The sequence below is a fragment of the Melanostigma gelatinosum genome (assembly GCF_949748355.1).
Source record: "Melanostigma gelatinosum genome assembly, chromosome: 19".
NCBI classification, from domain to species: domain Eukaryota; kingdom Metazoa; phylum Chordata; class Actinopteri; order Perciformes; family Zoarcidae; genus Melanostigma; species Melanostigma gelatinosum.
The window spans coordinates 910,422-935,558 of NC_136652.1; the positions used below are offsets into that span (position 1 = coordinate 910,422).

Consider the following 25,137-nt stretch of genomic DNA (forward strand, 5'->3'; position numbering starts at 1 on the left):
AAATAAGTTGGATCTGAATATTACATTTAAAAAACAACTAACCATTTACCTTACACAAAATATTGATATCACATGAATCTGTACATATATAGTACAAGTTTTTACATTATGACAGGGAAAGTATAAAAATATGAACCCACCCGTTGGACCGCATAATGTTTATCTGTAAATGGATTTTAAAGTGGCAATTTTGAAGATTTCCATTTCAATAAAGTCACTATAGCTGAAGGAGGTAACACAATCGAGCTTGAGCCCACTGATGAAAGTATTGCAATATTTATATATTTGCAGTATTACGAACTGGGTGTCTGTGGCGACATTCCAGAAAAAAATGCTGCATAACAGTTCATTGTATACGCACAAAAGAATGGAACTATGCAGAAGAATAGTATAGATCTCAGACACAGCCCATGACTTGAGACTGCTGAACCCAAAGCTCCATTATTTTGTTTTCACTCAAATAGGAACTAAAGCAACCAGGACTGACATCTCAAGGACCCCACAAGTCCCCTGATGGACTGCAGGAGATGCAGCCACTGCCGGGCCTCGTGGGCTTTGGTGTCCACGCTAGGGATTTTTTCACAGACATTCCCACTTGAGGCTGACCTGCTGCAGGCAGATATACAGCATGTTTTGTTTTCTTTATGTTACTAAGCAATATTCACAGCCTTGGTTTGTTCTTTTTCAGTAACCTAACAGTGTTACTGTACTTTCAGACGCATTTATCTCGATTAAGTAGGACGTGTGTAGCTACTTATTGTTTCATATTTGCACTTACTCATTACACACTATTTTACAGTTTCTTTGCTGGAGTAAAACATACTTAAATCAGTGTAAAACAAACCTTGAAAATGTCGAGATAGCAAACCTTTTATAGGCAAAATATGCAAAACACCACAACCTTCTGGAATAACGACATTAAATACACACTTCACTCACATTTGTTTCTAAAGTCACAACTGAAACAAGGAGGTTATGAAGGTGCTGCTCATCAGTCTGAATAAAAATCAACCCTTTGCTGTAATTGTACAAGTGGGTGACTGTATAAATACTTCCCAGTGCATGACAGTGTTGGTCAGAGTGCAATGGGACATCAGGTGGCAAGGACTAAAACTACAAAGAACAATGGTGGTAGCTGAAAGGATACAGAATATTTCAAGTGTATGGATTCATGATCAGTTGGAAAACTTGGATGGGGAAGGTGTGTACTTCTACCTCAACCACAGCTGTGGTTTCATTGAGCAAGGCACTAAACCTTTAGCTGCTCCAGTGAAGCTGCTCAGTGGTTGGACAGCTCCACAGTCGGACTATATTGAACAGCATGGGTGAAAACATCATGCATGCTCTGGAATCTGAATAAATACTGTTAAACTTGCTGTATTGCATATTAAGATGCCCCAAGTAACCCTGCTGTGATGACTGCCCCCTCCTGTTTCCTAGTTGAAATGGTTTTGGTCACAATATCCTAATTTAGGCTCACAAGGAAATACAGACATACACACAAGTGGCTCCTCTTCTGTGCAGCTGCTAGGCTTCTCCACACAGGGCCACTGTCTCACACATGTTCACAGTCTCAGGCAGAGGCACCGCTGGAGCTTCCGCACCCTTCCAAGACAACGTCACACAGCCTGGTCAAGGTTTATTCATTTGATGCATTCCTTTCTGTCTGAATGTACATTCATGCGTGTCTGTTCTCACCTGTTCCACCGCTTCATCCTCCTCGTGTGCCGTTTCTACAATAGTAGTTCCTCTGTGGTGGAGATTGTTCTCTGGGCTTTTCTTCATTTGTGCTTTAGAGGCCAGCGGCATGGCACCCTCTTTCCCAGATACACCTGTAGAAGGAAATCCATGTGTTAACTGTGGATATGGGTAGTTTACAAACTGGGAATAGGAACTCTAAAAGCAGTGTCATGCAGCACTTGAAACTTATGGAACAAAGGACAATATCTTCAGCAATGACCCTCTCTGGTGTATGTATACATGCCTGACAGTGACGCGTGTCGATGGAGGCCAGGTCTAAGCAGCTTCCAGACCTTCATGGTGGCAGACTCCTCCTCCTCTCCAGATGAGACTGGGTTAATGCTGGTAGGGGAGATTTTACTGCCATGTGCAGGATGGCTTTCAGTCGACCCTGCTCTCCGGATGGGGATGCGGCTCATCTGAGGTTGCAGCTCATACCTGGGCGGGCAACAGAGAGGTCAATATGGTTCACCACTCATTTATAAATCATAGTAGGGATAACATACAATGCAGATGTGTAACCTTTTTAATCAGAATTCCCTTCATAGTGTGTACTGCTTTTCATTTGGATTTCCTTCAATTTGTGAGTTCCAACCCATGTTTGACTTAGAATGTTCCCTGTGAGATTTAGAAAACCCCACAATACACAGACAAGATTGGACTCACTTGCTAAATTTGATGGAGGAAAGGATATGTTCAGGCCCCAAGTCTTTAGCAGTCTGCAACAGATGGAGACATCACAGTGAGACAGTATGTTGTCTCTAGGAGAAATTGTAGTAAAATAACTAGTAATAGAAGAAATGAGGAGCATTTGCTCTCTGTGAGTGAGCCAGCAAGGCCAGCTAACCTCTGTACGGTCCTCTGCGGGGTGATGAGTGACTGTAAGAGTCCGGCACCCTCTCCCCACATGCCGCATGGGGAAAGGCATTCTGGACCAACCCGCTGAAGTGGGTCCGCCAGCCTGAAAGTCTGGGCAGCTGAGGCCTGATAAGCAGACGGAGGGACATAAATACAAGGAACAGAGAAACAGCAGGTAACAGAGGAGGAACACAATGTTCATGGTTCAAGACAAAAACTATTTGGAAATGGATTCATAAATCAACAAATGTAACACATGCATGTACAACAGATCCTTCTCTTTATCTTTAGTGTTTGGACTAACACTCTCATCCAATCTAATAGGACAGAGGTTGAACTTCTCAGCAGTTCTGACCCACTACATTCTACATGGACGCTGAGAAACAAAGATTACACACAAACTAAGTCAACAGACAGCAGAGGACCCACACACAGAAGTTGCTTCACACAGGGATATCTTTTATTCCAATGGTTAAACAGACAGCAGCACATTGAAGAAGGTGGTCTTCTACACAGACAAACACTAACTACAACCCTAGTCTGGTGCAGAAGGTTAGCACCACATTGAAGGAACCGGCACACCTCTCATAAGGAGCAGAAAGACCTGGTGAACATGTGACTGTGCATGAGGTGGGACTCAACCTAAAGTTGAGTTTGTCATCCTTCATGAAGACACATAAACGTTAGGACTGAAAGAACTAGGAAACAGGACATGTTCACAGAAAGAAAGCGGAATACAACTACAGAAATCGACATCCTCTAGTCTCCATGGCACTGATGTATAGTGACAGCCGTCCCACTGCATTGAATGCATTGACAGAGGCTACAGGGAAATCATCGTCTTGGTGATATTAAAGGAGCAGTAAGTGACTTTTATGTCTCCAGAGCACAAAACAACCCTCAAAGGTTTCACTCATAGGAGTGATCATTTGTTCTCTTAGAGCACATATTTCATAGGAAACATTTTCCCCATCTATGTATGACAGGACGGGGCTGCAAGACAGTCACTGGCATCACTTTTAGTTTGATCCATTGAGGGCTGCGGGGGGGAGGCGAAGGCAGGGCACCCCCTGGACCTGTCTACAGACTATCACGTCCACACAGTCTACCTGACCTGCGCTGCACGTCTTTGGACTGAGGGAGGCAGCCGGAGAACCCGAAGTGAGCATGCAACTCCACACAGAAGGCCCGTCTGTGAGGCAGCGGTGCTATCCACCACACCACCTCTTTTTAGCTTGATATCTGCTCTAAACTAAAGGTCAAGAACAGTACCACATATACACACACATAAGTGTGCAAACATTATCTGCATGTATATGTGTAACTACAGAGTGGTTTAGGCCTGCAAACTCAAAAAGCCACTCAATTATAAATAAATGATAACTTGTTTCACTCTTCATTGCGGCTTGTGATGCCAATTGTCTCCCTATTGATGATGAAGAAGATGAGGAGGCAGGAAGGATGTCCTACTAGAAAAAAGCAATGAGCAGAGCCTCCACAACCTACTGCTTACAACAGACTCCAGACCTACAGCGCTACAGGGAGTCGAAGCCAGATATTCATCTGCTCTCCAGAACCCTCTCCAGGTCTCACACGCTCCACCTCTGCATATTCAGTGCAGCTAAAGTGGCTGGTGCTAAAACACAGACTATCATCAAGTACTAGGATTACAGCACACAAAGTCACAGCCCGAACATTAGAATTCCACATATAGACCAAGACAACAAGCTATTTCCTCACCTCTGCTGACCACAAAACGAAAGTTACGAACGTAACTACGGTTCTATGAATCCTGGATGACCGCCAGAGGCAGTGCTTAACACTGGATGTATCCCGTCTCGCGCATGCGCAGGTCGAATATTTATATCAACAAAGTCACGTGTGACCTCGGATGACCACCGTCATCTATAAGTTCCGGTGTCATCCTGAGCTCAGTCCTATGGAATCTTCTCGCGAGTTCACGGGATTCCGAGTGACCAAGAACTCTGGCGGTCATCCAGGATTCATAGAACCGTAGTTACGTTCGTAACTTTCGTTCTATTTCATCCTTACTGACCGCCAGAGGCAGTGCTTAACACTGGATGACTTATACCAAAAGAGTCACGAGGAAGCACAGTAACTACCCCTTATAGCTCCGGCAGAGAAAATTGGCCAAGAACCCTCCCCAGTGGGTGAGGGGTGGCAACGTTAACTCTGTAGTGTTTGGTGAATGTGCTCGGTGATGCCCATGAGGCCGCCGCACATGTATCCCCCACAGGCACACCACTCAGGCTTGCCCTCGGTGTGGAGACACTCTTGGTAGTGACCCTTCACCCCGGATGGCCGAGCGCAGCCGCTCGCCTTGTATGTATCGGCAATGGCCTCCACTATCCAGTGGGACAGGTGCCGTTTTTCCTTTTTTTTCTTAAAAAGGAGCACAGCCCTTCTTAGGCTCACCATAACTGACTATGCAGGCGGTGGCTTCCATATAAGCTCTGAGGGCCCACACTGGGCACAGCAGCCTTGACCTCTCCTCTCCCGATGGGGGAGGGGGGGGTCAACTTTGCCAGCTGGATAGGCCGGTTTATATGTGAACGTATCCACCCCCTTGGGAGAAACACTGCCTTAGGCCAGAAAGTGACACCCAAGCCATCTGAGTTCCACCTCAGACATGATTCTTCCACTGATAGGGCATGCAGCTCGCCCCCACATTGAGCTGAATCGACAGCAAGGAGAAAACCGTCTTGCTGATAGCCATCTAGGCTCCGCCTGTGCCAGGGGTTCAAAAGGACAAGCATAAGCTGTCCAGTACCAAGGGTAGGTCCCATGCAGGGGAGAACGGCCCTTATCCAGGAGGGACTGTAGAAACTCAGTACAGCAGGCACGGGCGCTGTACTGGGACCTTGTTCTGAGCCGCACACTAGTCGGAGAACAGCTTCCACCTGTTTCTTGTACTGCAGGCAGGTAGACCGCGCACTGGCATTCAGAATAGTCCATCAGACTGGTTCTATGCAGCCACTCAGCATCCGGTCGGGCCCTCCCGTGACCCCTAATTGAAGGCGGCAGGGATTGGAATGCCAAATCCGACCCTCTAGTTGCGACAGGAGATCCCTCCTGTCGGGGAAGAACTCTGACAAGCTTATAGCAAAAGCAGAGGGACTGGTGGAAAGGCATAAAGAAGATCCTCTGGCCACGTGTGAGCCAGGGCATCTTGACCCAGAGGGCTGGTCCTCTCCGTCAGGGAGACCCAGTGGGGGCAGTGGGTCGACACGTCTGGATGCAGCCGCCACTCTCCCGGTGGAGGCTTGTAACGGAACAGGAAAACCACAACCTTGTTCCATTCTCCTGGTGGGTACATTGCCCACAGGCTGGTCAGGCAAGGGGCCTCCCAAGTCAGAAGGCCACGGTGATCCCCGTAGCAACTTCTGCAGATCTGGTGCCCCATCGATAGTTCATGGGAAATCACAGCAGAGGTGCTGTCCACCGGACAAGCACATGCTTTCCCTTCAAACATGGAAGGGAGTGCTCGAGCGCTAGCTCTAGAACCTGGACCTGCGGTCTTTCAGCAGACAACTGCCCCCAGGCTGTCCCGTTCTGTCACCCTGCACCCGCCTTGAGAGGCAGGTAACTGTTGTGACAATCTCCTGGTGGAATGGAACCGAGCCCCTGGGGCTCGGTTCCTGGGACACTGTTCGCCAGATATGCACTCCCTCCATGGGGATAGTGAATAGATGAATAGACACTGTTTCGATAATATTATTGCCCTGTATCTGTGCCACTTGGCATCCAAGTGAAGGCTGTTCAGCCATCCGCACTGGGGCGACAGACAGGCCCTCATAGGGCCACCCTAATGAAGGTTATGCTCTGAGAAGGGCTCAGGTAGCTCCTCTCCATGTTCACCTTGAGGCCTACCGGGCCACGTGAGAGAAGGCGAGCAGTGTCCTGTGGCGCCTGAAGCCGGGACAGCGCCTAGGTCAGCCAGTCGTCTAAGTACGGCAGTATGTTCACGCCCTGCGATTGCAGGGGGAAAGGACAGCAGTAACACACTGTGGACACCCATGGGGAGATGGGAGAGTCCGAATGGAAGCACCCAGGACTGAAAGTTGTGGTGATGCACCATGGGAACAGGCGTCGATAGACGTGAACCACTCTCCCTTGGAAATCCGCTGATGGGAGAAAGAACCCCGACAGCCGGCCTGGAGACATCTCCTGGCACCCCTGCCGGGGGGGACGGGGACGTAAGTTGGGTTGTATAGGTAGCGGTCCGGCCTCTCAGCAGGACGCCGAGGCCTGTTGCGCTACTAGGGTAAGCTGGAGGCTGAGAAACGGCCTTGTGGGCCAAAAATGGGACCCCTAGGTCTGGGGGTGCAGGCAGGTCCCTGCAAAGACCAGAGAACTGCTGCCAGGTCTGGCTAGCTCTAACAGTCCGCTGAAGCGCCTGTACAGCAGCTGACTCGAACAGCTCACCAGGCTCCACTGGGACAGTATGGAGGGTCCTCCTACATGTCTCAGATAGGGGTGACTGCGCCAGCCAAACCTGGCGGCGAGTCTGAACCAGGGTGGACATCATACATCCACGTTCCCTCGATATGAGCGCAAACGCCTGCAATGAAGCATCACTGAGCAGAAGCGTCGAAGTAGCCCGCTGCAGAGAATCTGCGAGGGAAAGCATGAGGTGGGAGAGGGAGTTGTCGATACGGTGCACAGCGCTGCTGTGTCCCAAGCCCTGGATAGCAGGTCATCTTTGACCCGACATTGGGTCGAGGGCACCTGGCATCGGGCCTCAGAGTCTCCTCAGGGGAAACTGATGGACGCCATAGTCGTCTAACTGGCTGGCATACGTGCAAGGCCAGATTTGCCACCTCCTGCATGGTCTGATGTAAGGCGGGAGAGAGCCCTGGTGTCTCCACCATGCACGCAACTCCCTCAGATATTCCTCGGAGGGAGGAACAGAAAAGGTGGTGAGGGCGGGAAGGTGCCTGAAGAAGGCACTCACAGGTGGATGTTCCAGCTGCTGTGTATGCCCGGCGTGCAAGCGCCATACAAATGACCAGGGTAGGTTGGTCTGGATTCAGCTGCCCTGACAGGGGGAGGTAGCCCTCCCGCATCAGGTGTTCCACTTCGGCCAGCCTAGCAGACCTTACTGCTCAAGGCGTGATGCCGCAGGTCCTGCCTGGGTTCTCCCTGCTAGGGCAAGAGGTCAGGGCCGTCCTCCGGCTGAAGAGGAGCTATACAGGTCCTACAGCCGGGAGAGTTTAACATGGCCGCGATTCTGGTGGAACCCTTGTCCCACTAGTTTATGCGGAATTCCAAATCAGTCCGAGCGGGAGCGCTCTGCTGAATGTTAAGAGAACAGGCAGGGGGCAGTCAGTGGCGAGTGATCCTTCGGACACTCTTCCCTTAGCCAGCCGCTGCAGATATTGGTGACCCACCAGTTAGCCTGAGCGAGAGCACTCTGCAACTGTGGAAACAGGTCAGGCAAAGTCCTTATAGTGAGAGGGGCGAGGGCACTCTCTAAGCCCACTCTCTTCACTAAGATAGTTGCTGCAGATATTAGTGTCCCCCCAGTTAGCTTGAGCGAGAGCACTCTGTTACCGTAAAAAACGGACAAAACAGAACACAGTCCGTACAGTGAGAGGGGAGCGAGGCCACTCTTCACTAAGATAGTTGCTGCCGATATTGGTGTCCCACCAGTTAGCTTGAGCGAGAGCACTCTGCCACTGTGGAAACAGGTCAGGCAAAGTCCTTATAGTGAGAGGGGCGAGGACACTCTTCACTAAACTAATTGCTGCAGATATTGGTGTCCCACCAGTTAGCTTGAGCGAGAGCACTCTGCCACTGTGGAAACAGGCCAGGCAAGTCCTTATAGTGAGAGGGGAGCGAGGACACTCTTCACTAAGCTAGTTGCTGCAGATATTGGTGTCCCACCAGTTAGCTTGAGCGAGAGCACTCTGCTACTGTGAAAAACTGACAAAAAGAACACAGTCCTTACAGTGAGAGGGGAGCGAGGACACTCTTCACTAAGACAGCTGCTGCAGATATTGGTGTCCTACCAGTTAGCTTGAGCGAGAGCACTCTGCTAACTGATATCCGCTACCGATATGTCCATAATGTTTACAACAATCAATGGACACACCGAGTATTAGCTTAGTCTAGTTAGCCGGAGCGAACTCGACAGCCGTAATGCGTAAAAACCATCAATGGGCACAACCTCAATGTTGATTTAGTATAACTAGCATTCACCGAGTTAGCCTGAGCGAGCACATTCCGCTAACTGTGATCGTTGTAATGCTACAAAGTTGATGGCCACCGCCCCAGTACCAGCTTTGTTTAGCTAGTTTCCCACTGAGTTAACCTGAGCGAGGACGCTCTGTTAACTGTGACAGCCGTCAGGATACAAAGTTGATGGACGCAGTCCCAGTATCAGCTTTTGTTTAGCTAGTTTCCCACTGAGTTAACCTGAGCGAGGACGCTCTGTTAACTGTGACAGCTGTAAGGATACAAAGTTGATGGCTACAGCCCCAGTATCAGCTTTGTTTAGCTAGTTTCCCACTGAGTTAACCTAAGCGAGGACGCTCTGTTAACTGTGACAGCCGTAAGGTTTACAAAGTTGATGGACGCAGTCCCAGCTAGCATCCAAGTTAGCCTGAGTGAAGACACTGCTAACTGCGAATTACGTCAGATGTAAAGATTAAATCTCCATGTACACAACGCCAATGCGGACTAGTGTCTCACAAAGTTTGCCTGAGCAGGAACACTCTGCTAACTGTGATAGCCGTAACACTGTGAAGGGCGGGCCGACAGCGTAATTCTACGCTCTCGTTAGCGCGCCACTCGATTACTAGAGCGGAAGCGCTCTGCCAACCGTGGAACAAACAACTGTTATAGAAAACAATGTTAATCGATCTTACCGATTGCTGTCATCACGACTTAGCTGACCCTTATCAGACTGGTGACGACCGATGATAGAGGCGTCCACCAGTCCGGGGCTCGATGTCCGAACGGCGAACACACCGTTCCCTCCGAAGAGGGACAGCTCGTCGCAGCCTTTGGAGGGCGAGAGAACCGCAACTCCGACCGGTAGTCACAAGGCTACAGCGACGAGCTCTAATATGTCTTGATCGTAGACACATCCTTGTTTAAGCTACCATGGTAGCTAACCTGCGACGCGAGAAGAAAAAAGGACTGAGCTCAGGATGACACCGGAACTTATAGATGACGGTGGTCATCCGAGGTCACACGTGACTTTGTTGATATAAATATTCGACCTGCGCATGCGCGAGACGGGATACATCCAGTGTTAAGCACTGCCTCTGGCGGTCAGTAAGGATGAAATAGAACACATGACCTTTGACTGTGCACAGCCTGCGAAATAAACGTTACACTAGGAAACACGCAAATGTGTTTGAATAAATAATAATCATCATTTTATTCACCAGTTTGATGAAACATGTAATACAATTAAAGAACTTAACATTTTATTTACATCCAAATCAATAATGGAATCATATATTGAAATGTTCTAAACACAGCTTTGATGTAGTCAAAGTGTTTTCATATGACACTTGTTGGCAATCAGCTCCATAAAGCAACCTTTCCCCCCTCAGAGAACCCGGTGATGAGCTTTCTGGCAGTGGGCTACACTGTGAACATCATAACACCAACATTGGACCGACACTGGAATGATACAGGTTTCACAACTAAGAACTACATCACTCCTTTCAAATGTGATTTTCAGTCATTATAAATGAAATTGAGTCTACAGAATGCTCTGTCCTGCTCAGAGGACTAGAAGTGGGCGTTGTGATGTGCACTGTGACGTGCACTGTTTCACATATAAACATTACAGAGCGAAATACAAATACATTGAAAAAAGAAAAACGTAATCTTATTTTTCAGACACAGCCACACTATGTTTCTTAAAAATAAAATAAAACCAATAAAATATTCAAAAATGTAAGTGCAACATGGCAAAAGTAAAACTACATTGAACCATTGACAGCGCCGACTATTTCCCAATCAGCACACTAATGTGGTATTCTCCCTAGCTTATTACTTGTATACAGTCAATGTAAGGTAATCCATGAGTATAATAGTTCCAATATTAATGTATACTGCAAATATCTACCCAAAGTTCTGCAACGATGGTTATGTAGCCGAGCACCTGACTCTCTGCTAAACCCATTCACACATTAAACAGTGTGCAGAACAAGCACAAGAACTACTCACTGAGTGCTATGAAACCAGCAATGCTTGAGTCATGGCTTCAACACAACACATGCACTCCCAAGTCTATTCTACATCCCTCGGTGCTAATACTGTAGATACATGTCACTACACACATATTTGCAGAAGGAAAACAATAATAGTTGAGGAAAATTTAGAAGTGCTAGCACCAGTGATATTTCAGACACACACAGGATCAAATAGTGATTTGCACTTGTTTTGATCGACAGTACGAGCTTACATTCACTCAGTCCACCCACACACACCTATGACCAAGCTCTCATTGGTTAGGTCAGCGTGAGTCCCGGGTGGGCCCAGCTGGAGTGTTGGTGTTTGGCGTTAGGCCCTGAAGGAGCAGGGGGCTCAGTTTGGTGAGCAGCCCGGGACGGGGCAGAGCCTGCAGGGAAGGGAGCAGGGTGGAGAGACTTGGGGACTGGAGGGAGTACAGACCTGTCATACTGACGGAGGCTGCTGCACACACAGAGGAAGACGAGGAGGAGGAGGACGAGGAAGGGGGTGAGAGTGGGGGGTGGGAGGGTGTGTGGCTGTTGCTGGGAGGCCGTAGAATGGAGCGGTGGTGGGGTGGGCGTCTCCTCTCCTGAGGCTTAGGGTCTACAGAGAGGGAGACACACACATGCACCTGCTCAGAGACATGCGGGTGGCCACGCACACGCTAAAGCCCTTCAATGAGCCAGATGTCCCGATGCGAGACGAGATGCATAGGTTTGGGTCGAAGTTGAAAATGATATCAGTATGCTTCAAGAATTGGTCGACCCTAAACAGGGCTGATGTTGTCAATAACTAATCTTCAAAGCATGCACTCACGTCATGCAGGGGTCATACTGATGTTCCAGACCACAGAAATCCAGCACATTAATCTGTTCACGTGTTCAAATCTGAGCCCAATTTGACATCACAATAAACCTGGAGCACAGACAGCGACACATCAACCACCCATTAGCCTTTCTTAACAACTCCAACAGCAGAAAGAGGGCAAGGAGAAAGCAGATGACAGAATATGTGATATGTAGAGCGAGAAAGAGAGGAGCGGAGGTACATCCAAGAAGAGGTGATGGAGGTGATGGAGAGAAAATGCCAGCCAGCAACACAAGCAGATGGTGGGGAGATCAACTTACCCCTGACTGGGCCGAGTGTCTTGTTGACTCCACGTCCGCTGGTGTGTGTGCCGTTGTGCTGTGTGTGAGTTCGGGATGGGGGGCAGCCAAAAGTAAAGCTCGGGGAGCTGTGCATCTTCGGGGACGGCGTCTGGCTGCTGCTGCTGTGACTGTTGCAGCGAATGCGACTGAGTGTGTTCTCAGACGCTGAGCCAGACAAACAGCTGGACAGAAGATCACGCCAAACACAGAAACCCATGAACCAAATGTTACAAACCACGGGAACTAAAGTGTGTGCTATTTTGGAGTTTGATAAAGAGAGGTGTGTACACTCACCTGTTGAAGCTCTTTGGCGGTGACGCCTTGCTGCCATTGTGGTGTGTTCTTGGTAGAGGATGAGCGTGGATGTGTGTGTTCAGGCCTTTGGTGTTGCGGACGTGTTTGAGGATCCAAGCTCGGAGGTTCATCAAGCAGTTGTGCTCCGACAGCACCAGCCGTGGCCAGGGGTTACACTCTGCCATGTCCAGGGCAGAGATAGCCACGGCACGGCCCACCTGATGCACAACATCCATTAGTCCACTTCAGCACCAGATCTTTATCTCATTTTATTTTGAAAGGGCAACATTGCAGAGTGTACAAAAGCTTTACGTTTTTTTGTGTGTTGTTTTTTTTAACATTAGCCAACCATGAACCTCGCAAGGCCAATAAGAGTAGAGCTGACCGGTTGGGACTTATCTACGTCATGAATTTTATGTTTAAAAAACAATATTAAAGCCCTATAATATACCCCGCCCCTCTCCATAGCCCCTTCCTGACCCCCCTCTCAGTCATGGGGGTATACAGAGAACTGGCAAGCTCCCGTTCATTCTTTTGAGAGTGGCTCAGCGGTGCATGAAGCTAAAGTGATACGGATCTTCTGCGCCTATGGTCCCATAGAGCAAGCACAGAACATTGCCTTGAACCGTGGTCTCAGGCTCATTCACATGAACGGCAGCACGGAAATAACTCTCCATTTGGACATTGGTGCATTTCACAACTTTGAGCACATAATGATTTACATAAGGGCTCTACCAAATGTCTTCTTTTCTATTCAAAGCTCTGATGGAGCGGTACAGCCCTACTTGGTCATATTTTCTTTTAATTACCTTCAGCTGAGAACTGACTTTGAGAACTACTGGTCTGTGGGAAAAAGTATTTTTCAGGCAATGCATATAAACTGTATGTCAGAAGTGGACATAGTTGCAGTGAAGTCATCCATTGGTTTGTGGCCTGACGTTTTGAAGACTCTTGTTATCTTGTTTGCAACCACAAGAGGGTGGAGCTAAGTACAACTGAACGCTGAATAAGACATTTGCAGGCGACCAAAATGTTACAATTAACTTTAATAAAGTGTTAAAGTTGTAAGACAGAAACTCTCAGACCGGACAACTCTATGGTAGGGACCTGTCAATCACAAGGTAGCCCCGCCCTAAAGCACACTCCTCTTTATGGTCTATCATTTACTAAGAAGCAGAGTCCTTTTCTCCGTGCTAGCTATTAGAAACTACGCAAGCTGAAGGCACTTCTGCACTGGCTTCACTTTTCAGACCTGTAGGTTGCCGCCTAACGGGATCACGTGACGGACTTGGACCAGATACTGTGTGTGGAGCGGACCTACCCGGACTCTCCAGTTATTGTCCTTGGTGACTTTAACAATGGTAACCTCAGCCATGAACTCACTAAATACCATCAGTTTATTAAATGCCCAACCAGAGAGGAGAACATTCTGGACCACTGCTACACCACAATCAGCGGGGCCTATCACGCCGTCCCTCAGGCTGCACTGGGACTCTCTGACCACGTCATGGTCCATCTGATTCCCTCATACAGGCAGAAACTCAAGCTATGTAAACCTGTGGTGAGGAAATTCAAGCAGTGGACCAGTGAAGCTATGGAGGATCTTCGGGCGTGCTTGGACTGTACAGACTGGGATGTTTTCAGGACTGCTACCAACAGTCTGGATGAGTACACAGAGGCTGTGACTTCATACATCAGCTTCTGTGAGGACAGCTGTGTTCCATCAAGGACCAGGGTGAGTTACAACAACGACAAACCCTGGTCCACAGCAGAACTCAGACAGCTAAGGCTGCCAAAAAAAATCAGGCCTTTAAGAGTGGGGACAAGGACTTATATAAAGAGTCGAAATACAGGTTTAGCAAGGCAGTGAGAGATGCTAAACGACTGTCCTCTGAGAAACTGCAACATCAGCTCTCAGCCAACGACTCTGCTTCTGTCTGGAGAGGTCTCAGACAGATCACCAACTACAAGCCCAAAACCCCCCACTCCACGAACGACCTCCGCCTGGCAGACGAGCTGAATGAGTACTGCTGCCGCTTTGAAAGACAATGGGACAGTCCTGACTCCATCCCCCACAGCCCCATCAACCATCACCAGTCCCCCCTCCCCCAGCTCAGCAGGGGCCCATGCCTCTGTACCACCCATTCCAGCGCCCCCACCCTAGTGACGACTCTCTCAATGGAGTGGTCTCACTGACGTCACGATCTCCTTAGTTACCAGGTCGGTCGGCCATGTTGGAGTACATACAGATCCTCCATGGCGGCGAGTAAACAAGGAAGTGCGGCGAAAATACCATACTTTGAATCACTGGATAGTGCATCAAAGGTTCGCTACCTTGCCAAATTGAAGGTTATTGGTAACTTGGATCCTTATACGATGAGTGCAGATCGTTTCAGTGCCGATCCTACTTATCTTCCATCGGTAAACTACACCAACATCTACACGTATCTCGTGAACACCCCGAGTCCTTACACGAAAGACGAGCTGGAGTGCTACAAAGGGCTCGACGCTTATAATCAGTTTGTCAGTGGATGGGTCCGAGACGTCAAAGCAACGGTCGTCGAGAATTCTCATCTCGTCATTGGAAGGGTAAATATATACAGATCTGGTCCGATATTTAGCAATATTCAATGTTTACTCAGCGCAAACAGACACGTGTGTTTGTTTACATTGTACGTGCATGTCATTGTGTGCGTGTGTGTAGGAATTCACTTTCAACTAACTCCTAACTTCATCCCCCCCCACACATATATATATATATATACACATATATATATATACATGATACGACGTTAAACTCATATCAAGCAATGCTGAGGCTGCATCTCTGTGTTTCGCCTGTTGTACACGCTCGACACGTCTCTGGCACCGACTGCTGTCACGGGCCGATGAAGCTTCGGTAACCTTCTCATGTCCATGTTTAATTTATATTTCCTTTATTAAATACTGTTCACAAACGAATTTGCAAATAAAATCACTGACCACTTATAAAGTGATCCGCACATACTCGAGTGTACCCCAAATTCGATTCCTTTATATCTCGAGAGATGCGCGACAGCCATTTCTGGCGACGTCGCTTGGATAGCTCCTTCGTGTCATTTCCTTGATGTGTAATGACCGCTGGCAAACCAAAGAATGATTTCTTGTCTCTATCAGCTCTGCTGCCACAACCAAAGACAGCACAAAAGTTCACCATGATCGATAGGTTCTGCGACTCAGCCGTGCATGCCAGTGGCTGTGTGTACTCCAACATGTACTCCAACATGGCCGACAGCTAAACTGTGACGTCACACGAGACCACTCCATTCAGGAGAGCGATGTCAACAGGTTCTTTAAAAAACAGAATCCCCCACAAAGCAGCCGGCCCAGACTTGATCTCCCCCTCCACCCTGAAGTATTGTGCTGACCAGCTGTCTCCGGTGTTTACAGACACCTCCCTGGAGACTCCACCATCATCCCCGTCCCTAAAACACCAAGGATCACAGGACTTAATGACTACAGGCCCGTCGCCCTGACCTCTGTGGTCATGAAGTCTTTTGAGCGCCTCCTCCTGTCCCATCTAAAAACCCTCACCGATCCACTCCTGGACCCCCTGCAGTTCGCCTACAGAGCCAACAGATCTGGAGATGACGCAGTCAACTTGGCCCATCACTTCATCCTCCAGCATCTGGACTCCCCGGGAACCTACACCAGGATCCTGTTTGTGGACTTCAGCTCTGCTTTCAACACCGTCTCTGCTGCATGATAAGCTCTCCCAGCTGCAGGTGCCCGACTCCACCTGCAAATGGATCACAGACTTCCTGTCTGACAGGAAGCAGCACGTGAAGCTGGGAAAGCACATCTCATCCTCCAGGACCATCAGCACCGGTTCCCCCCAAGGCTGCGTTCTTTCCCCTCTTCTCCCTGTACACCAACAGCTGCACCTCCAGTCACCAGTCCGTCAAGCTCCTGAAGTTCGCGGATGACACCACCCTCATTGGACTCATCTCTGGTGGGGATGAGTCCGCCTACAGGTGGGAGAATGACCATCTGGTGACCTGGTGCAGGTTGAACAACCTAGAGCTCAATGCTCTAAAGACAGTGGAGATGGTTGTGGATTTCAGGAAGAACGTAGCCCCACCAGCCCCTATCACCCTGTGTGGCTCCCCCGTCGACGTGGTGGAGTCCTTCTGCTTCCTGGGCTCCATCATATCCCAGGACCTCAAGTGGGAGCTCAACATCAGATCCATCACCAAGAAGGCTCAGCAGAGGATGTACTTCCTGAGGCAGTTGAAGAAATTCAACCTGCCAAAGACAATGTTGGTGCATTTCTACAGAGCCATCATTGAGTCCATCCTCTGCTCCTCCATCACGGTCTGGTACGCATCATTCGCTCTGCTGAGAGGGTGATTGGCTGCAATCTGCCGTCCCTCCAGGACTTGTCCACTTTAAGAACCCTGAAGTGAGCAAGAAGGATTGTAGCTGACCCCTCTCACCCTGGACATGAACTGTTTGTGCCCCTTCCATCTGGTAGGAGGCTGAGGTCCATCAGGACCAAGACCTCACGACACATGAACAGTTTCTTCCTGTCAGCAGTCGGGCTCATTAACAGAGCCCGGGACCCCCACTGACTCTGTCATCCCCAGGACAAATTCCCTCCGGTCACTCCCCCGCACATCCCTTCTATCACACTGGACACTTTCACACTACACCACTTGTGCACTCAACTTCACTTTATCTTATATTTCACTTTATTATATTTTACTTTATCTTATATTTTCTGGAAATTGAATTTGTTCTACTTTGCATTGTTGCTCGTTGTTGATTGTTGTTAAATGTTACGCACCTCCCGTCATGTCAAATTCCTTGTATGTTCAACATACGATGGCAATAAACGGTTTGTAATTCTGATTCTGATTCTGGAAGTTGTAATTCCACGGTTTGGCCACTATGCTAATAGATTCAAAGCCTGACGCTCTTCCCGAGGGCTTGCTCTCAGCCCCTTGCCCATATTATCTGCACTTTCTAAATAATGATCGGTGTGAAGTTTCACTTTAAACAAAGACTCAAATTCCTCTCTGAATGGAAAGAACCCACCTACCTGTTCAAATATTTCTGGAGTGTATTTTGGAGGGAATGATGAGGGTGGGGGTGGGGTTGCCCGTCCATTGTCATGGCAAGCAGGTGGGATGGTGTTTATGGTTTTTCCTGTGTTGTAGTTGCACTCCAAAGTATAGCTGGTGGGGACCCAATAACAAAACATGTTCAAAATATACAACTGGAAACCTAAATTCAAGCTGATGTTGTTTTTTGTTGAATTGAACTAAAGTTCATTTATATCACCAAGAAGTCTTCAAAATCGATTTTTTCAAAAGTTGCCATGTACTATTTGAGGTGACAGCCCTAAATCTAAACTGACGTTTTGTGAATCTGACCTGTGAAGCAGCCCTGTGGCCTTGTGAATGGCCACCCGCCCGCTGCCTTCTTTAGACTGGCCATCCCTCTTGTCTCGTGCGTACATATTTTTCTCTGAGAAGTTACAGCCCAGGAAATCAAAGTGGGCAGAGTTGACAGCAATCAGCCTTGGATACAGCATGTTCTCTACCTGCAGAGAGAAGAAGCAGAGTGCACACAACATTAGATGTATGGAACAGAAAGAAGTACACCATCTTCTGTGACTGCTGTATGGTGATAAACAAATATGTCATTGACACAAATCAAAACTACTGAAATGAAAGAAACTAAATGCTAAAACCTTTTTCAGAAAAAACCTCAGAGGGAGGGTAAGTAAATGTAATACTATTCACCTGCTGGCTCTCCTCAGGAAGGTTATTTCCATACATGAAGCACCCCCGTTTAGAGGCGTGGCCATGTAAGTCCACATAGTATGCCACTCCCCCCTCCTGTGGTGGAATTGATTCTTGTTCCTCCACCTCTGGTACGGTTACCTCTACAGTAACAGGAGCTACAGTCTCCGAGGAGCTTGATGAGCTGTTGTGGTCCCCCTTCTCCATCTCTGTGGTGACCCAGGCGTTTTCCTCCATCACCATCAGAACTTCTGTGAGCGCAGGACTTGTGTCATTGTCTGCATTTCGTTGGTTCAAGCTGACTTCAAGGGAGGTGAACGGAGGAGATGGATGTTGATTGTCAGGTTTGGTGGTAAGGGGCGGGGTCTGCATGTGTGTGGGGCTGTTACAGTGAGTGCTGGACTGTGTATTCTGCAGGCGGTTGTGTGTGTGGTGGTAGAGCAAAAGTGCTTTGGCTGCATAGATGGAAGGGTGCAGCTCAGGGCTGGGGTTTAAGTATTGTCTGTTCAAGTTCACACCCCTGGAATCAGTCCTGCAAAAAGTATTCAAAAGAAGCCTTTTAACATTGTTGAAGCACAGGTAAGAGGTAACAGGGTTACCTGTGCTTTTAAATGGCATGTGGACGGGACAAACAGTTTCCATTATTGGAGTAGGGGTCTGAAGAAACCAGATTTATCCAGCGAGATTTCTCCTTGAAAAGGTAACCAAGTTTCTAATAAGGAGTTAACGTGTAAGCATGTGCATAACATAGACTTCAGACAGGGAAAGTATAGCTGATTTTTTGCTTAACAAACCGGTTTCTTAAATACATAACCCACCCTAGCTTTAACTGTAGCCCTGCTCCAGACTGAGCCATATGATGAGAGAAAGCAAGCTAGCTTTGTGATGACAATGGTGGATCAGTGCAGCATGCCAACACATGACATCACATTCCAAAGCCCAAAAAGACATTAGAAATAGAAATAGAGAACTCTTTCAGAAACATTTACAAGAAACAAGAAGTGCATCAATCAATGCAAACCATGCAATTAAGATCAGTTTAAATATTACCGATCACTGAGTCAAACAAGGTTTACATTGTTGCAGTGAGGATGGTGCAATTCTTACCTGTAGTGCCCACGGACAACCCCGTCTGGGTTGAGCATAGGAATGAGCTTGAAAAGAAACATGTTCCGAAGCGCATGAGCACGAGGGTCATCTCTTCTTAGGATGAAGTTGAGGAAACCGTTGAACACAAAGGATGAGGGAGTCTCCCCGGGGTGCACTCGACTGCTGAGAAAAAACACCTGCAAACACACAAGGACCACGGGTCAGCCTCACTGTTTCCACATTATTCAGTGATTCCACATCAGCCTTCAGACCTGCAAACTCATGAGGGGTGAAAAAGGTGACAAGCCCTAAACCCTGTCGGCGGTGGGGGGGGGGGGTGTAAGAAATTTGAGCAAAGAACTGTATGTTCAGTAGATATAATAAAAGTGTTTAATAATTCATAATTAAGAATTCATAATTAGTCATAAACATAAGGGTTTTGGAAATGCATAATTAAGATAAACATAAAGTGTTTTAGGATTAGTAGCTAAAAGACATGAAGCTTCTGCCAAAGTTGCAGAAGTTTAACTTTCATACTGAAGGATTAGCATAGAGGGATTAAACAATAACTGACGGTCATTGACTGTGTTAGGAACTCAGGGAAAGAGAGTCATGGAGACAGGCGTTTACAGAAGTGCATAGAGAAGTTAGCCAATAGAAATTGAGATAGACGGGAGGGGAGGAGTCGCGAACGAATATGTGGGCGGGGATAGAAGTGTTTTTCTGCCTCTTTTAGCGTGTGGTTCCCTGGGACGGCTGTGTCCTGGGACCAGAGGTAGTTTTTTCAAAAGTGGGTTAATATTGTAATATTTCATAGGAGTATGTACTCCAATGTTTAACTGTAATCGTACTTGCATCAGTGGGATTAAATCCTTTTCACTGTAAACCAGTTTCGGTCACGTTTTTAGCGCCGTGTGACTGAAAAGCTATCAGTCCACGTGTGCTGGCCTGCTCCACTTTCATTGTGAGGAGATTTTTCCCTCCACAGGGGGGGGTGCTCTCCAAGAATTTTATTTTAAATATGAGCTTTAAAATGTAGCATTCTGGTGTACTCTGAGAAGAAAATTAAGTGATAAGACATTTACTTTAAAACAAATGTATTATTCAGTTATTAATCACGATTTCCAGCTCTATTATTATTAACCTTTATTTAGACACAATCCATTGAGACCGAGGTCTCACTTTCAAAAGTTTTGGTCAAATAAAAACAAAGATAGCAAGAGTAGCGAGAACCATCGCCTGTACAAATAAAGTGATTCGTTTTCATTTATAATATTAATATTAACTTCCACTGTTACTGTAAAGCTGTTAGAATTGTGGCCTATCTTCTATTTGCAATTAATATGCATTCAATCCAGTTCAATTATTTAAATGAAAATGATAATCTACTCTGGCTAAAGTAGTTTATCAAGAGTAAAATAATAGCTGTGATCTATACACTCCTCTGCATTAGCAACCCACCGAAATTAAGGTACAGGCACCTTAACCCTCTCATTACTTCAGGGTTCTTGGGAGCAACGTGGGACTGTTGGGACTGTTAGTACACTGGCTGTGGTCATTACAGTGAACAGTGTGACGAGGGGACATGTGAGAGGACACGTGAGCCCTTGTTGCTGTACTTTATCTCCTTGGAGCAGAGGCTGCATTTAGCATACCCTGAATATCAATGTATTTAAAACACTGTGACAGCGGGTAGCTGTACTCACGTCTGTTTAGACCTCCACCTTTATCCAGGCCCAGCTCCTTCACAGCTCAGCCCTGCGTCAAGCTGCGCTACAGACAGCCTCCTCTCCCTGAAGCTCTTTGACCTCATCATCTCATCAGAATCTGAGCCTCATGTTTCGTGGTCATGAAAGTTATTTTGACCACGAAATCATCCTCATTCTACTTTGAGTTAAAAAAACAACCTGCAACAAGATGCGCCGGTGTTCCGGTTTAACGTTAACGAGTGACCGCGTTAACTGAACCGGAACACGGGGGAGCTGCACGTTTCATCATGTTACGTTTTTTCCTTCTCGCGATTATGACGAACGGCAACAGTCGACAAAGTTCCGCATGCAGTGGACGTTAACTTAACCCAGCAAGTATGAACGGTAGCGGAACATAACGGAACTTAAACTGTAACGGAGGGAAATGAAGACGCTGTAGACATCTGAATGCTGATTGGTCAAGACTCGTCACATCAAAGATGTTCCATTGCGAAGATCACGACATCACATTTTCTCCTCGTCTCACTCCAATCTGAGAAACGCTGGCTGGCCAGTTGACCCCCGCCCCCCCCGAAAAAAAACCTCTACGGATCTACACGATTCACGTGGATGATATATTTTGATTCAAAACGGCAAATTTCGCCGAAAAGCGGGAAGTTTGCAGGTATGAGCCTTAAGTGTATTCCATTAAAGTTGCCACATTACGAAAGAGAATACTGATTGTGTGTTCAAGTATGATTCCGTCATACCCTTTTGCTGGAGAAGCGGTGTGGTCTTGGCATGTTGATGTCGGGAAACAGCTTCGGCAGACGGGGTTCTCTCTCCTCTTGCATCCCGTTGCAGTTGGTCACAGTGATCAGGTCCACCCTATTACCATCTAGAGAGTGGCACAACAACTCCCTATGATAATACACACTGTCCGGGGCACTGAGTGAGAGGATGGAGATTGTTGGGAGAAAATAGTCAGAAATTCTTCAATTGAGGTAATTTAAAAAGTAATACCAGTGTCAAACATATATTTTGTGTGTGTGTGTGAGTGAGTGTGTGTGTGTGTGTTTTAGGCATTTGTGTGTGTTGTGTTGTACCTGCTCGGAATGAGTTGAGCAGCATTAGGGTAGCTCTTGTCAAACTGCTGCATCATCTCCTGGCACTCACTATAAGAGAAGGGGAAGCAGAAAGAGAAGTAGGTGGTCGCCCCTCGCGCCTCCAACAGCCGGTGAGAGAATGAGAGGATGAACTGGTTATCCACAATCTGCAAAGGGACAGAAGAAAGGAAGAAGAGACATATTATGAGAAAGAGAATAATAGCTGTCAGGAAACAAACGGACAGCAATCTGCCTGAGTGGCTCCTGATCCTCTCCCTGACAGTGGACTTACCTCAGCTGTGGGTCTGTCCCGGATCCTTTCCCACCGGTTCTTGCCAGGTAAAGTGCGTACGAGAGGAGCCATACCCTGGCTGTAGAGCTTCCTCTGGTTGTTCATGTTCATCACATTGATCTTCAGTATCTTTCCAGATGCAGCACCCCGTACACTGAAGTGAAACCACGATCTGAAACACAAAAATGTGATTTGGGATTCTAAAAGCAACGTAACCAATAGTACGGGTTGTGTGCAGCTAGTAAACACAATTATCATGTGAATAACTAAATATAATTGCAACATAAGCAGAAGTTGTTTTCTTCTTTTATACCTGTTTCCATTCTCATGTTCGGTGCCACTGCAGTCTGGCTGCGTCCACACATTGAACTCATAGTCAGGGGTAAGGTTTGACCCTGAGAGGGCACTCCCACTGGGAGCTGCATTAGTAGGAGGGCTATGGCTGCCCTTCTCCACACGTGCCAGGTTCCCGGAGTCAAACTTGGAGCTGAACACAATATTCCCAAAGCGAGCCTCCATGGTTCTGAACTCTAGGCTCTCACTTTTCTCCCCTCGGGTGACAGTCAGACGTCTGACATACAGCCTGTAATGAAATCAGAGAAACGCAATCAAATCTATACAGAGAAAAAATGTAAAGGAGGAAAAAGGTGCACTATTGGTGGAGACAAACTCAAATAGGAATGCTATACAAATCCAACAACCCCAAACAGCCCCTCAGTCTTACATGGTGCAGCCTTGTATTGCAACGACACATTGTTTGATCCAAAACGGTTGTCATCGTTGATTAAGTCACTGCTTTGTGACGCATGCACATTACTGGATGCAGGACAGGGATACTGCAAGAATATATTTGTATTCATTTTGATAAACTTTGATGCCAGTTCTAAATATCGGAAATTTCATGTTGTAGTAATGTGTGGGCTTTTGTGAGGGTTTTAAGTTTTATTTCATGCATTCAGTGTCTGTGAGATGGGGTTTGAGGAATGTGCTGGAGTGGGGGTGGTGTGAAAGTGGCAGGGAGAGTTGTGAAGTTTAGGACAATGGGGCATAGGCCCAGGTGGGGCTTGTTGGACTTCAGCCAATCAGTGAGCTGATCGATGAGCTGAGGAATGCAACTTTGAGGGGACAAAGGGTTTGAAGCGCTGGGGGATTTCAGATCTTCTGCTGGCCACCGAGGAGGCAGACCAGCCTTCTGGGTGGCTCGGATTGGATCTCACATTTGATTTTATACATAGGTTTGTTTTGTTAATAATTGTGTGATTTGGTTTGTAACAGTTTTTATGCTTCTTGGATAATAAATCCATTTGATTTTTACTTTAACCTGCTGTTGTGTTTTGGAGGCGATTGAGACAGCATGGCTGCAAGGGGGGGGGGGGAACTTCGCTTCTCCCTGTGTCCAGAAGTTGTGGCCTTAACACTTTGGTAGTAAGATCTTTGTTTTTGGTAACTAAACACCAATTAAGAAATTAAATATAGGCTATCTATAATTGAAATGATGACTTAATTATAACGATGAAGGTACCTGGAATTCACAGTTCAGATAAAAATTGAATTGCAGATGTAATTACATAAAGGCCACATACATAAACTAGGGCAAAACATGCAACTCCAGTCTTACTGGTAAAGATGTAATTAAATCGTTTAGGTCAAGACGAAAACTTTTGAACTTGCTTAAATTAATAACAGCGACAATCTGAGGAGGGTAGAGAAAATACAACCATGGCGAAACGATACAATATGTTCGACGGTTACAAACCAATGTTCACTGGATCTACGGCGCAGATACATTATTGCATGGTTGTTCGCTTATCATTTATCATTTATCATGCATGACAACATGACCGCTCCTCTGTCCAGTGCTACAACATAATGTCTGCTGTTTGATTTCAGTCATGGAGCAACAACAACCGCTGACCGAGAGATCTGGCACAGAGTGGGAACTAACGACTGTAAGCGGTAGAGTCGGTTAACAAGACGCGTTCTTTGTTCTTTTCCAAACACGCTAATGTCAGCTAATAGTTAACGGTTCTACTATGATAGTCTCAGTGGACACCGTCAGATAGCTAATGTTACACACCGCTAATAACGCTAGCATACGTTTCTAGGCGACGAAGGCTAATTTAGCTCGGTTACCGAACTAGCAGTCGTTGTTTGAGACGACAGTATTTTTGAACGAATGCACAGCTTCAGTCGTTACATGCTTAATACATTTTAGCGACGCCAATGCTTTTCCACGAGACAATGAATGTTCAGTCTTACTACGCTATTTTGATTCGATGTCCATCTTTGTTTTCATCGTCCTTCTCAACCCTCACGTCGCTGCTCTGGATGCTGCGTTCAGGTTTCTCTGTGGAAATGACCGCTGACTGGAAACGTTGCCGCTGATCGTTATAGTGGGATGTGTAAACAAGCTGTAGAAGTAATGTGTCGATATTAGCATTTAAAGATTATAAGAGCCATAGTTGCATTCATACACACACTGTTTCACATAGAGACAAACTAAATGTTCCAATCTTATCGAAAACAAAGAAACAACGTTGTGCAGTGCAGGTTCACTGCCAACCCAAATCAGGTTTGGATGTCTTCTAGGACAGGGGTCTTCAACGTTTTTCAGGCCAAGGACCCCCAAACTGATAGAGAGATGGAGCAGGGACCCCCGACTCTATATATTGTATAAAATTGTGTTTTATATTAAACTGGTCCGAGTGCCATGTATACATATACCTCTTTATTGTGCATTCAATACTAATCTTTTCTAATAATACACAGGTTCATATGTTCATGTTTTTGTTTTAAACATGTGCAAGGTACAGTGAGTTGGGAGGCCGTGCCACTGACATGTATAAACATACCTTGTCAACTGATACAAATGCCAATATCAACATTGTCTGTCAATTGCATGATAATCATGCATACAAGCTA

General features: G+C 46.9%; 1 protein-coding gene across 3 annotated transcripts; it reads right to left on the bottom strand.

The window, feature by feature from the left end:
• Window positions 1-12: 12 nt before the first annotated feature.
• agbl5 (AGBL carboxypeptidase 5) lies at window positions 13-24,531 on the bottom strand. Of its 3 annotated transcripts, none has more exons than XM_079290429.1 (17): window positions 24,475-24,531; window positions 22,529-22,798; window positions 22,216-22,387; window positions 21,924-22,090; window positions 21,588-21,765; window positions 19,148-19,326; window positions 18,041-18,572; window positions 17,669-17,838; window positions 17,335-17,470; window positions 12,255-12,472; window positions 11,940-12,142; window positions 11,254-11,415; window positions 2,588-2,724; window positions 2,407-2,459; window positions 1,985-2,178; window positions 1,699-1,832; window positions 13-1,605 (listed from the first exon to the last, which is right to left on the bottom strand). In XM_079290429.1, the coding sequence occupies exons 2-17, from the start codon at window positions 22,732-22,734 to the stop codon at window positions 1,528-1,530; spliced, it is 2,919 nt and encodes a 972-aa protein (XP_079146555.1). In that variant the 5' UTR covers window positions 22,735-22,798; window positions 24,475-24,531; the 3' UTR covers window positions 13-1,527. The 3 variants fall into 3 exon arrangements, with proteins under 3 accessions (XP_079146555.1, XP_079146554.1, XP_079146556.1); XM_079290428.1 differs by lacking the exon at window positions 24,475-24,531 and adding an exon at window positions 22,940-23,073; XM_079290430.1 differs by lacking the exons at window positions 11,254-11,415; window positions 24,475-24,531 and adding an exon at window positions 22,940-23,073.
• Window positions 24,532-25,137: the final 606 nt, after the last annotated feature.